This window comes from Narcine bancroftii, chromosome 1 (assembly GCF_036971445.1).
Source record: "Narcine bancroftii isolate sNarBan1 chromosome 1, sNarBan1.hap1, whole genome shotgun sequence".
NCBI lineage: Eukaryota > Metazoa > Chordata > Chondrichthyes > Torpediniformes > Narcinidae > Narcine > Narcine bancroftii.
The window spans coordinates 318314986-318329724 of record NC_091469.1 but is presented as its reverse complement, the minus strand read 5'-3'; the positions used below and the strand labels follow the sequence as shown (position 1 = coordinate 318329724).

Sequence of the window (14739 nt, the reverse complement as noted above, 5' to 3'; positions counted from 1 at the left end):
AATCTTTGCGGTATCACCAATCTGCAACCTCTTAATACACACTGTCCGATGCAACAAAGTTCGTCTCTAATGGGAATGTAAGCCTTGTGAGTACACTTGTCCCATTGTCCACTCTGTATGCATTCTCTTACTTCCATGAGTTCTGGATCACGTTCGGATTCTCTCTAGACTTCCTTCGTAGTCACAGCTTTCGGTGTCGACTGAATAGCTACGAAGCGTACAAAGCTCTCTGTTTCTGTTCCCAATTCTGATTTGGAATGTGGACCACCATCCTTCACCAATCTGGACAGCGGATCTGCAATGTTTGTTTTCCCTGCAATGTGGATTACTTTATATTTGTAGGGTTGTAGTCTGAGTACCCATCTCTCTATTCTGGCACATGGTTTGGATCTAGGTGCATAGATCACCTCTAATGGCTTATGATCTGTGATGAATTCAAATTCAATGCCGTATAAATATGCATGGAACCTCTCACAGGCCCATACAAGTCCGAGTGCTTCTTTCTCTGTCTGAGAGTATCTTCTTTCCACATCTGATAACGATCTGCTGGCATAGGCAATGATTTTTGGTCCTCCATCATGCATCTGGACCAACACGGCTCCTAAACCAACCGGGCTGGCATCCGCTATGACTTTGGTTGATGCCGCCGGATTGTAATATCCAAGAGTTTTTGCATCTGTCAGGCTTTGCTTCAGCGCTGTGAACGCTTTCTTGGGCTCAGATCCAAAATGAAATGGTACACCTTTCCTGGTTAGTTTCCTTAGTGGTTCTGCAACTGTAGCGAAATTAGGAATGAACTTTGCACAAAAATTGACCACTCCCAGGAAACTCCTCACCTCTGTTGCGTTCTGAGGTGCACGTGCCTCTGCAATAGCTTTCACCTTGGCCTCTGCGGGGTTTAGTCCTTCCCGTGTAAGTCTGTGTCCCATGAAGTCCATTTCTGACACACCGAACTGGCACTTGTTTCCATTCACGGTAAGGCCTGCCTCCTGTAGTCTAGATAGTACACGCCTCAACCATTTGTCATGCTCTTCCTTCGTTGGTGCATGGACTATGATGTCGTCAGAAATGTTGGCAACTCCAGGAATGCCTTGAATCACTCGATGGATTTCATACTGGTAGATCTCCGAAGCTGCATTAATTCCAAATGATAGTCTCTTGTAACGATACAATCCACAGTGAGTCACAAATGTCGTTACATCTCGGGAACCTGGATCCAGCTCTAATTGATGATAGCCCCACTTCAGATCAATTTTTGAGAATACCTTGCTGGTAGTTAGTTCTTGAAGTATTTCCTCCACTGTTGGTATAGGGTGTCGTTCTCTAATTATAGCTTCATTGGCCATTCTCATGTCAACACATAGTCTTATGTCACCCTTTGGTTTGGGCACAATCACTATGGGACTGACCCATTGTGTCGAATGTTCCACTGGTTCAATAATGTCTTGTTCGATCAATTCTTTAATTTTGGCTTTGACTTTCCCACGAAGTCCAAACGGAGTTCGGCACATTGGTTGTGCCTTGGGTTTGACCGTTTCGTCTACCGCTAGCTTCAATTGTCGACCTTTCAGCTTTCCTACTCCTTGGAAGACTGCGGGGAATTCTTGCTTCATATCCTCATATGACTGAATTGAATTGACACAAGCTCCAATATGAAGTATTGCCAGGTCTTGCGCTGTGCTTCTACTCAGCAATGGTTCTCCCCTCTCTTCTATGACCATAAACTCTGCTTCGGTGTACTTATCTCCAGCTTCAACAGTTGCAGTAAAACATCCAATGGTCTGCAATGGCTTGGTTGCTGTATATGGATACAGTTTCTTGGAGCACTTCCTTGAGGTACAGATGATCTTTTTCCTTTTCAACTTCTCCCATAAATGTCGATCAATCACATTACTGTCACTGCCTGAGTCTACAATGACCTGCACTGTCACTCCACCAATGATCACTGGGACCTTCCCATGATGTACATCATTCAACGTAAATTGGTAACAACTCTGTTCCTCCTGGGTATCATCATCGTCACCGTCTATCTGGCGAATGGTATCTTTCTTTCCAGGATACTTTCCTTTCCCCCAGGCTTTGCCTTTGGAAGTTGTACTCTTCCTCTTCTGGTCTGCATTGGACTTGCTTTTGCACTTCTTTGCAAAGTGGTCCTTACCTCCACACTTTCTGCAAACTTTGCCTTTGGCTGGGCAATAAGGGTCTTTTCCAAAGTGACCTCGGTTTCCACATTGATAACACTCCACGTCCTGTGTCGACGTATATCTTGGCTGGTTATGGCGATGTGAGAGCCTCTTAATTTGCTGGCTTGAGTTGTCTTTCAGGATCATGGTATGAAATTGCCCTTCAACAGCCTCTAATGCAGCAACAATGGTTAAAGCATCGGTGAGTTCCAACTCACTCCCTCTTTCCAGTAGACGTATTCTGAGTTTATCTGATCTGCAGTGCTGTACGACTTGATCCAATAATTGGTTGTCCAAATCAGCTGGCATGTAATTGCATCCAACAGCAGGCTGGCAATTGTCTGGCCATCTTCTTGTCTCGTTCTCCGAAACAAATGGCATTGAAATGTAGCATTCGGTGTCACTACATAGTGTGCATTTAATGCATCTACCGCTTTCCAGTACTCATCCTTTCTTCCAGTATTCAAAAGTGTCTTAAATGTTTCCCGAACTGCGGGACCAGCAGTGAAAAGAAGTAACGCCCTTCTCTGCGCTTTTTGTTCAACTGTACCGGTATCTAGAAATAGGCCACGACTGTCGGCGTAGGATTCAAATTCTTCCAGCCATGCCTTCCACTTCACACTTACAGTGCTTGCATCACCCGTTGGGTCAAAATGAGCAATTCTACTATGTGTTAGAAAGTCACCGTCTGCCCCAGCCATGAGGAAATATTCCGGACCCAAAAGTACTGAGTCAAAGAGAAAATTCTTATCACCTTGAAGTTGTCTGTAATCCTCTGTAATCTTGTTTAGTCTTTAATTTTCTTCAAGCTTCTTCCATCCTCGTCGCCAATGTCACATTTGTGGCCCGAAATGTGAAGCTAATAAAACATCAAACACAAGTTTTATCAGGTAAACTTCTCAGGGTCTTTATTTTCCAGTTTCCTTTGTTCTCCTGCTTGTGCTCTTATCTCTCTCTCATACCACGTGACTTCCGGTACATCTCATACATATTCATTATCATGACAGTTGCCAGTAAAGTTGATGAAGGAAAGGCTGTGGATGTTGTCTACATGGACTTCAGTAAGGCCTTTGACAAGGTTCCACATGGGAGATTAGTCAGGAAGGTTCAGACACTAAGTATTCATGGTGAAGTAGTGAACTGGATTCAACAATGGCTGGTTGGGAGAAGCCAGAGAGAAGTGGTAGATGATTGCTTCTCAAACTGGAGACTTGTAACTAGTGGTGTGCCTCCAGGATCGGTGCTGGGACATGTGACAGGGTACTTAGAGATAGTTTGGGAGGAATTGTTTGAGCAGCTTGCACATACACATTTTAAACCACAGAATATTTGCAGGATTTTTACAGAATGCTTTTTGCAGGAGGCAACAAAGTATCCACAGCAGCTTGCCTGGGAGAGCATGTGATCTCTGCAGGCAGAGGAGAACAGTTTTGCTCTCAGAGAGGGAGGGAGTGAAACAGAGAGGAGAGCAACAGAAATCAGTTCAAGAAGGACAAGCTGGCAAACTTTGGAAGGCTGCCTGGTTAAAAGAGAAGACTGGTGATCTGAAAGGTGACCTGAAAGAAAGGGTATCTTCTGGAGAACCCTGAAGAGAGAAAGTTTTGTCAGCAAGACCGATTGAGAAGGAATCAGTTGCAGATGTCCTGGAAAAAGATCTCTCTCTGAAAACCAGCGAGAACCCTTCTGAGTGGTAACCATTTGCCTGTTAAGCACCTAAGACCAGTGAACTTTGTTAATGCTAACTTCTGTGCACAGTACAAGAATTACCTGCAATCAGTGAGATTGGATTGTGAACCAAAGAAATTTTCTAATCTTAAATATAGATTACACACACCTGTGCTTAGTATTAGAGTGGGGATTAAGTAGTTAGGTAGGTTAAGTAATAAGTTAAAGTTCAATTCTGTTTTGTTTAAGTAACCCTGTGTTGTGCATATCTATTGCTGGTGGTTTTTGGGATCCTCTGGACTCTGTAACAGACCATTTTTGTTTGTCATCTATATCAATGATCTGGATGATAATGTGGTAAATTGAATCAGCAAGTTTGCATATGACACTAAGATTAAAAGTGTTGTGGACAATGACGAAGATTTTCAAAGCTTGCAGAGGGATCTGGACCAGTTGGAAAAATGGGCTGAAAAATAGCAGATGGAATTTAATGCAGACAAGTGTGAGGTGAAGCATTTTGGAAGGACAAACCAAGAAAGGACTTACATGGTGAATGGTTGAAAACTGAGATGTGTGGTAGAACAGAGGGATCTGGGAAATACAGATACATAATTCCCTGAAAATGGCATCACAGGTTATAAAGAGGCATATTGGCCTTCATAAATCAAAGTAATGAGCATAGGAGCTGGGATGTTATGTTAAAGTTGTACAAGTCACTACAGGAAAGATATCAATAAGATAGAAAGAGTGCAGAGAAGATTTACTGAGTTACAGGGAAAGGTTAGCCTGTCACACCCTAACGCAGGTGTACAAAGGCAAGCTCAGGGAGGACAGAAACCTCCCGTGGAGCATAAGTGGAAATGCTCTCTTGATCTTGATTTTCAGTATGAATAACGACCGCAAAAGCTAGGCCTCACGATCCTTCTGTGCTCTTGGGTTTTAAGCAGGAGGTGTCAGAAAAGTTACCTCAGGAGTAAGTGGCTTATGGCAGCCAAGATTTCATAGCGATGTCGCTGTTTGATTCTTCAAAGTCGGCTCTTCCTACTTCTATAGGTCTGGAGTGCTAAGGGCTGAGTGCAGGTCACTGGGACTAGGCCCAGACTAGAGGGGCCGAGGAGGCCTGTCACTGTGCTGTAATTGTTCTATGGTTCTAGGTTAAGACTTTTTTTCCTGGAATGTGGAAGAATGAGGTGAGATTTGATAGAGGTATTTAAAATGATGAGGGGGATGGACAGAGTAAATGTAAATAAACTTTTTCCACTTGCAGGAAGGTGAGATACAAACCAGATGACATAGGTTAAAGATTGTGGTGCCACCACTATGTGTATAGATGTATGTATGTACTATATGGGCTGGCCCACCCCCTGAACCTGGGACTCCTCCCTCCCAGGTATCCCCATAAAGACTGTTACACCCAAACGCCTCCCTCAGTTCCTACCTTGGAACCGGGCCAGCAACATGCAAGGTGTGCTGACACTTTAAGGTGATTAAAGCCTCTTAATCATGATTCTCTGTCTGATTGTGGTTGATTGGTCATGCAAAGGTGAAAGGGGAAAAGTTTAGAGGGAACACGAGGGTGAACTTATTCACACTGAGCATGATGGGAGTGTAAGACAGGCTTCCAGCTGAAGGCTCAATTTCAACATTTAAGAAGGATTTGGACCGATGGGAGAGGTCTGGAAGACCACAGGCTGGGTGCACGTCAGTGGGAATAGGCAAAAAAAAAATGGTTTGGCACAGACCAGAGGGGCTAAGACGGCCTGTTTCTGTGCTGCAATGTTCTATGGTTCAAAGAAGGAATTTGGGATGCTTGCCTCTATAGGCCTGGGCATAGAGAGTAAAAGTTGGCATGTTATGTTGCAGCTTGGCAAAACTGGTTAGACCATTCAGAGTATTACATGCAGTTCATGTCACCATATCATGGGTAGAATATTGCTGCGCTGGAGGGAGTGCAGAGTATCGGATGTGGCCTGGATTGGTGACTTTAGTCACGGAGAGAGAACAAATAAATGAGGCATGGAAGCCAAAGAAGCTGAGGGGTGACCCGCTGGAGGCATATAAAATGATAAGGACCAGAGATGGGCTAGAACCTTTTTCCCATGGTGGGACAAAAGAAATAATAGGATACAAGTTTAAGATGAAAGGGGGAAAGTTTTTTTTAAACAGAGAGTGATTGATATCTGGAACTCACCGCCAGAAGGGATGGTGAAATCAGATACAGTCCTTTTATTTAAGAGACAGGGTCTTGAACAGGTAGCTGGGTGTCTGCGAGGAGAGGGAAGGGGAATAGGTAAGCAGTGCAGAGCACCCCCCCCCACCCCGAGGACCTTCCTCTCAACAATGTGTATACTGTTGGGGAGGGGATAACCAATGAGGGACAAGTTGTAATGGTCAGGTCTCTGGTGCAGAGACTGACCCTTCAGCTATGAAGGGGGAGGGGGGTGGGGGAAGAGAGTGATAGTGATTGGGATGATGCCCTGAAGAGGAAATAAAGGGAGATAGGAAGGAAGCTGGAAAAACAGGACCTCGTGTGGTAATGTTGAGATGGCTGCCTGTGCCACGCGCCAGTGAGGGTAGGAGCAGGAAGTTGTGACAGATGAATGTGTGGCTGAAGAGTTGGTGCCAGGGGCCAGAGGTTCAGATTTATGGATCATTGGGATCTCTTCTGGGGAAGGTCTGACCTGTACAAAAAGGACGGGCTGCACCTGAAATGGAGGGTGACCAATATCCTGGTGGGCAGGTTTGCTGGAGCTGTTGGGGAGGGTTTAAACTAGTTTGGCAGGAGGGTGGGAATCAGAATTTGAGGGCAGAAGGCCAAAGGTTTGAGTTGTGAGTTTGTGAGGAAGGACAGGCTGGGGAGGAAACATAAATGTAGCCATTTGGAGGGTTTGAAATGTCTATTTCAACGCAAGGAGTATTAGGAATAAAGGGGATGAACTTAGAGCGTGGATCAGTACGTGGAACAACGATGTTGTGGCTGCTACTGAAACTTGGCTGGAGGTAGGGAAGGGTTGCCTGATGCAGGTTCTTGGACTTGGATGTTTTCAAAGAAATTGGATGGGAGGTAAGAGAGGGGGAGTAACATTACTGGTCGGTCAGGGATAGTATCACAGCTGTAAGAAGGGAAGACACTACATAGGGTGTGTCCACTGAGTCAGTGTGGGTGGAAGTCAGAAATAGGAAGGGGGCAATTGCTGTACTGGGAGTTGTCTATAGCCCCCCCCCCCCCCCCCCCCGAAATAGACCTCAGGACACCAAGGAGCAGATAAATAGGTAGATTTTGGAATGGTGTAGAACCTACAGGGTTGTTGTTATGCAAGACTTCAACTTCCCTCACATTGACTGGCACCTCCTGGTCAGGTGACAGACCTTTTTGTGGTGGAGCATTTCGGTGATAGTGACCACAACTCCGTGAGCTTTAGCGCAGCTATGGTCAAGGATAGAAGCAAACAAAATGGTAAAGTATTTAATTGGGGAAGGGCTAATTATGGTGGGATGAGGCAGGAACTAGGGAGAGTGAATTAGGAACAGATGTTCACAGGAGAAAGCACAGAAATGATACGGAGGATGTCAAGGCACGACTTGTGTGGGGTTTAGGATAGGTTTGTCCCACTGAAACAGAGAAAAGATGGAAGGAAGAGGAAACTACAGGTGAGGCAGCCAGTCAAGAGGAAAGAGGAAGCATCCATTAGATATAGAAAGCAGAAAACAGGAAGGGCTCATGAAAAGTATATGGTAGCCAGGAAAGTTCTGAGGAGAGCTCAAAGACGGCACGAGAAGGCCTCGGCATGTAGGATTAAGGAGAACCCCAAGACGTTCTATACATATGTAATGAACAGAAGGATGACGAGAATGAAGATGGGGCCAATAAGGATAAAGGAGGCAACATGTGCCTGGAGTAAAAACTGGACAACCTCAGCTGGTCAATGTCCTTTATGTAGCAAAGGTAAAAATGCATAACCGACATTTCGGGCTTCTCTCTCTCTCCAAAGCATACAGGGCTGGTTCATTCATGAGATGTAATTGGGCAACACGGGTTTCATGCGGTGGATGGGCCTTCTGCCCTATTTTATTGTTGAAAGTTTTAAAAACGCCTCCGCTGTACTGAAATTCATTTAATTTTTTTGCCATATATTGAAACTTAAAATTGTGATTTTTTTTTCAAGAGCAAGGTCAAATCCTATTGTAAAATTAGAGGTTTGTCTCCTTAAATAATAGTCATCTGCTTCTGTACAGGGTCAAAGTGGAAAGCCTGGTAAGAGAGGTAATCGTGGAAGTCGAGGATTTCAAGGCGCACAGGTAACGATGACCCTTTTGTTTGAACATTAGTGGTCTGGAAGTTTGCAGGCACCATTGGCATCCATCTGACTTACTATTTGGCTTCATGCATGTTCATCGTGTTCTATAACTGACCTCCCTTCAAGAATATGCATCCACATTTGACAATATTCTGTTTCTTTGCTATTCACTCATTGAGGTTGTTACAGTCAAACCCTATCCCTTTTATAGCACTGTAAACTACTCTCCAAGAGATACTGAGCTTCAGAGAAAGCACATGAAATCAAGTCAGTAGCTCAACAAGTGCCAGTGAGAAGGGAGTCTGGGCAAGATACGTGATGGACCTTCATTTCATTATCACCCTATTTTCACTTCTGCCCACCACCAATGTCAATGCCATTATTCTCCTTCAAGTAAGAGAGAAGAAAATAACCATCTTGAATAAGATTCCCAATCTGATGCCTCAAGGCATCTCCGCCAAAGCCCGTGACCCAAATCGTTGACCGCCCGTTTCTCTGCATGGATGCTGCCTGACTCATTGAGTCTGGCCAGCTTCTCTTGATTTGTTTGGGATTCCAGCAGTTTCTTCTGTCAAGAAAAGCATCAGAGTCGGAAACATGACCTTTTCATCAGGTCATTACCTAAAACCTCTATTTACTAGGACAGTAGGATCCTTTTTAGAGGCCTCATTATTTACTGTCTGATTAAACCCTCCCTTGAAAGGACAATGGGCTATTAGCTGAGACATTGGATTTTCTCAAGTTTCCTTATCAAAAGACTTGCTACCCTGCAAGGGATTATTATGGTCCCGATCTACCAGCATTAATAATGGACTTGAAAGATATTCGAACAGAACTCTGTTCTTGAGTGGACATAATGAAATTGAGTCCCAACTATTTATGTGCAATTGTTTGTGCAGCACACAAAGATTAATGTGTGAGTCATGTAGAAAGTTACATTTGGCCTGGGACATCTCTGTCTATGGTGAACTTTTGCTGGGGAGGGAGATATGAACATGGGAAATTTTTAAGACAGAGTGCAGCCCAAATGGACTTCACACTCACAACATTCATTTGCACGGGCATTTCAGTGAGTAGAGCAATCCCGTCTTCAGAAACACACCTTCGCAGGGGAGCATGACCTGGTGAAAAGGGAACAAGCCCGATTCCAGAAAATTGATCTATACCTAGACACACTCCACAGTAACAGTCCATTCCGGCCCACGAGCCCGTGCCACCCAATTGACCCACAACCCTATACGTTTTCAATGGTGGGAGGAAACTGGACCCCCCTTGGGGAAAACCCACATAGACATGGGGAGAGCATACAAACTCCTTTCAGACGTCGTGGGATTCAAACACCCGTCCAGATCACTGGCACTGTAACTGCGTGGCACTAACCACTATGCCAACCATGCAACCCCATTGATCTATAAGATCTATTCTGATGGTTATTGTCCCTGTATTAATTTTACCTTTTTCACTCAGTTCCATCCCCACCAAATCCCTTTGCTGTAGCTTCACTTCAGGCCCTCAGCTCTGGACTAAACCCAATCAGATTCCGGTCCATCCTGCTTCCCAGAGGACTATATCTCCCAGCTCTGATATTCGAATCTGAATCTGAATTTATTGTCATAAACCTGTAGCAAAATTCATTGATTTGTGGCAGGATTACAGGTGTAAATTTGCCATCAATTACAATTTTTTAACAAAATTCATGCAAAAGAAGAGTAAGTGTGGTCTTGTTTATGGTTCATTGTCCATTCAGAAATCTGATGGGTGAGGGGAAGAAGCTGTTTTTGTTCTGTTGGGTGTCATCTTCATGTTCCTGGATCTCCTTCCTGATGGTAGCAGAGTGAAAAGGGCAGGGCCTGGGTGGTGGGGATCCTTAAGGATAGAGGCTACTTCCTTCAGTGGATGTTCTTAATGGAGTGAAGGCTGGTGCCCGTGCTGCTGCTGGTCAAGTTCACATCTCTCTGCAGTCTTTTCTTGTCCTGTGCATCCTCACCTCCAGTGATGCAACCAGTCAGAATGCTCTCCACTGTACAACTGTGGAAATTTGCACATCTTCAGTGACGTACCCAATCTCCTCAAACTCCTCTCAAAGTATAGCCGCTGGCATTCTTCTTCGTGATTCCATTGACATGGAGGCCCCCCGGAGAGACCATCAGAGGTGTTGGAAGTTCTTCACCCTTTCCCCTGCTGATCCTGTGATGAGGAACTGGATTTTGTTCTCCTGATTTCCCCCTCATGAAGTCCACCATCAGTTCCTTAGTTTTGCTAACGTTGGCCAATGCACCCCACTCTTTCCTTGAAGTCTTAACCTCATCCTCAAGGCCCCGATCACTCAGAGTTAAGTGTGACCTTCTCTATTCCCAGCAATGGCCATTCCCTGGCCACGATCCATCACCACCACTGGCCCATCCCAGACCAGGGCCTCAGGTCTCATATGCCACGAAAGTTTAAAGAAGGAACCCATGCACAAAACATGCTTTGCCTCATTTCCCAGTTACTTTTGAGCTATGAATCCATTTCTAGACAGTAAATAAATTACTGACATAATATTTGAAATGGTGAAGACTTTTCTTCTACATCTGCAGGTAAATAATAAAAGAATCGATTATAATTTGTCATGGTGCAACACCATCATAAAAATCCATTTTCAATCAGGACTCTTCCTCTTCACAGGGAATCCCGGGTACCCCTGGATCACAGGGCTCGAAAGGAGAGGTGGGAATGCGAGGTCAGCAGGTGCGTAATCAATCTGAATTTTGGTGTATCCATGACGATGAACTTCAGCTCGGGTTTGCTTATCTGATTTACACCTCAGGTCATTTTAGAACCATCAGGGATTTAAATGTTGTTCTACTGCTTGGGGCTAAATGACATCACATACAGCATTGGTTCTCAACCTTCTTTCCACTCACATCCCGCTTTAAGTAATCCCTATGCCATCAGTGCTCTGTGATTTGTAAGGGATTGCTTAAGGTGGGAAGGGAAGGTTGAGAACCACTGCTCTAGATGCAATTGTTACTGAAATCATTTGCTTGAGAAAAATTGTCATTGGTCCATTTCCTTTGGAGTTCTGAAACCATGCACATAATGAGTCCATGAGGGACAATTAAATCAGTGGTTTTCAAACTGTTTATTTCCATCCACATCCCACCTTAAGTAATCCCTTACTCATCACAGAGCACCGATGGCCCACCTCATTCATTCCGACCTGTTTGTCTATTTGAACTAATCCTATTTGCCACACTAGGACCATGTTCATCTATATCTTGCATACTCCAGTAGCTGCCTAAACGTATGAATTCCACCCCCTCCTGTGCCAGAGCATTTGAGATATCAATCACTCTCTGTGCATAAAGAAACTTAAACTTCAGATCTGCATTAAAACTACTTCTCACCATAAACTTTGTTGATGCCCCTACCTTGGAGGAAAAGAAAGACTACTGTTCCTCTACCTTTATCTTACACACATCGATCAGGTGACCCCCTTCGGCCTCCTGTCCTCCAGGGAAAATGAGCTGAGCTAAATTCCTCCAGTCTGTGAAATATCTCTGCACTCCCTACTGAGCCATCACATCTTTCCAATAACGTGCACACACATTGTAGGGGCATCAACAAAGTTTATGATGAGAAGTAGTTTTAAAGCAGATCTGAAGTTTAAGTTTCTTTATGCACAGAGAGTGATTGATATCTCAAATGCTCTGGCACAGGAGGGGGTGGAATTCATACGTTTAGGCAGCTACTGGAGTATGCAAGATATAGATGAACATGGTCCTAGTTGCGCAGAGAGAAAATGGATCCCTTTTCAGAAGAATAATTTGCAATGATTTCACAAACATATAGCACAGAAAGAGGCCCTGCCAAACATCCCAGTGTCCAGTTACACTAATCCCATTTTATTTTTTCCATATTCTACCCCCCACCCCGCCCTGTTGCATGTTAGAGTCATGCTATAGTGGTCACTAACCTATCAACTCATGTCTTTGAGATGTGGAGGAAGCTGGAGCACCCAAGAGAAACTAAGCTAGTCACAGGGAAAATTTAGTTTAATTTAACTTGAATTTAGTTAGCCACGTGGCCTGGTAACAGGCTCTTCCGGCCCACAAGACCGTGCCGCTCAATTAGCCTATGTTTCTGAGAGTGGGAGAAACTGGAGCCCCCGGAGGAAACCCACGCTGGCACGGGGAGATCATACCCACTCCTTAGAGACAGTGCGGGATTGGAATCTATTGCTAACCGTGCTGGGAACTGTATATAGGCAGCATCCAAGGTTATACGGGAACCCAGGTCACTGGGGCTGTCAGGTGGCAGCTCCGCTAACTGGCCACATTCTGCTGTTTTCTGAGGTGAGCACCCCTTATTAATTCCACTCCATTAGCTTGACATCCATAGGTCCCCACATTGAATTAGGCTTTGGAAGGAAAACTGTGACGTCAAACTGTTTTTTTTAAATATTTTTTACTCAAATGCCCAGACTCTGAGAAAAGTTGATCTAAGAGAATTGGCGACACCATTTTAATTAAATGTCATGCTTTTTAACCATACATCAGGGCCAACCTGGAAGCCCAGGTGAGCAGGGAATAGAGGGGAACCCTGGATATAAAGGACGAAATGTAAGTGGCATATTCTGTTATTATTACAGCAAAAGACTGGAATGCTAAAGGATTAAATGGCTTAAAGTGTAAAGTTGAATATAACAAATGTCTCCATTTCCTTTTCTTTCTATCTCTATTAATTTCTGTATTGGAGCACTCCTGGACCTATATGTATACAGGGTTGTTAGTGTTAGAGTCTCCATCATGTACCATGATGGAAAAGAAGCCCATTGGATGCAGGTATCCATCATCAACACATTAGTAGTTGCCAAGGATGAGAACACTGACGATATCCAAATGAATTTTTTCTACCCTTTCAACTCTCCCTACCCAGTTAAATCACTAGGAAGTTTCTTACACTGGATCAACAATTATTTAATTCAGTCATCTGCCTACATTTTGTCATGTCCTGAATGAAGCCCGTAACGTTGGTTATGTATCTTTACCTTTGTGATATAAAGCTGTTGCTGAGTTTCTCCAGCATTGTGTTTTATGCTTTTATAACAACAGACCGTTGTCCACCTATTGGGAGACCTGCAGTCAAACCTTTGTTGGCATTTTTATTGAAGAAAACTTCTTCCCATCTATTTTAAATCACAGCACAATATTTACCTTCTTCTGGTGCTTAGTGTTAACATTCACTTTTATTTAACACTGCCTACAAGTTTTCAAATTGAATAATCACGGTGAAATTCTGTCGTGCAGGTGAACTTCACACCCACTCTTTGCAGTTGAGACTGGCAAACAGGAACTAAATGGTTATAAGGGGAAAGGAAAGTGTTGCAGGTGTTTTAAAAAAAGATGAAGCAGAAGATAATGGAAGAACTCAGTAGGTGAGGCAACATCAGTGGGGAGAAAATAGAGTTTACATTTCCGGTTGCCGGCTTTTCATCAGGTCTGTTGAAATTTAAATGGGAAGTGATGATTGACAAGACACAGAGAAAAGGAGGAGTGGGATATATCAGTGATCTTACAAGTCGATTTCCAGTCTTTGACTCAGTCAAGGCATTGGCATGTCCTCTACATTAGATCCAAGATTGGCCACATGATGACAAAGTATCTTTGCTGAAATTAGGCCTTCTTCCAATTCCCATGACCTTGTGACTTCTTAATGTGATTTCTCGTCATGCGACTTTTTCTCCAACCGTGAACATCTTCTAAAGCACACTCATCTTTGCAATGCAAACAACTTTCCTGAACGGTCTGATCTTCCTCCTCCTTTGATTCCCTGTTCTTTCCTGTGCTTGTATCTGACACAGCAGTAACAAGGGTACTTCCCTTTGGTTTCTGTTGAGATAATGGCTGAGACTTGCATCTCTGACCCACCTCCACACCACCTGTGGGTCAGATCCTGACTCCACTTTGATAGCTGTTCCTTAAGGCTGAGAGCTGATAAAACCTCAAACGTACTCAAAGTAAACAGGAGAGAAGTTTTCCTTATTTCATTTCAGTTAAATGAAATCTGACAGACTAAGTGAGTGACTGGAGAGTGTAGGGAATGTAGGCCGGAGATTCATCAGCATGTTGTTGCCTTAGCACATGCCAAATAGTTCCAAAGCTGTTCACTCTTTGATCGGATTGAGAATTCCTTGCGTTGTGTGGTTCAATGGATAGCATTTTTGTGGTGAGACAACCACAGGACTGTCTGTCTGTCTGGATTCCTGCCTGCAGGAGGCAACCCACTGTACTTGCAGGGAGACTGGCACCATATAAAGGCTCACACCAGCCTTTGTATAGGCAGTAAAGCTCACAGAGCCAGAAGGGAGATTGAATTTTGTGGGCCAGTTTCAAGCTAATTAAAGCCTGTAGTCCAGCCTTCGTAGTTTGAGCTTGTTTGTCCACACTGCAGCGCACCACAATTCTCATCTCTGAACTGGAGTTCTGGGTTTGAATCCAATCCAGCAACTTCTCGGCTATCGTTCTTGTGATGTGCTGCTGGAGTTTTCTACCACAGGGACTGCGGCCTTTCAGAGGGAGGAGGCCACTGGTATCCAGGTTAACCTTTCA

The 14739-nt window shown here is 44.2% G+C and overlaps 1 protein-coding gene across 1 annotated transcript in view; it reads left to right on the top strand.

Annotated features, from left to right (window-relative positions):
* LOC138747501 (collagen alpha-6(VI) chain-like) overlaps positions 1-14739 on the top strand; it is a 151849-nt gene that overhangs the window by 76888 nt on the left and 60222 nt on the right. Inside the window, exons 17-19 of the mRNA XM_069906770.1 lie at positions 8085-8147; positions 10814-10876; positions 12688-12750. Coding sequence (XP_069762871.1) covers positions 8085-8147; positions 10814-10876; positions 12688-12750 — 189 coding nt within the window. The remainder of the gene's footprint in view (positions 1-8084; positions 8148-10813; positions 10877-12687; positions 12751-14739) is intronic.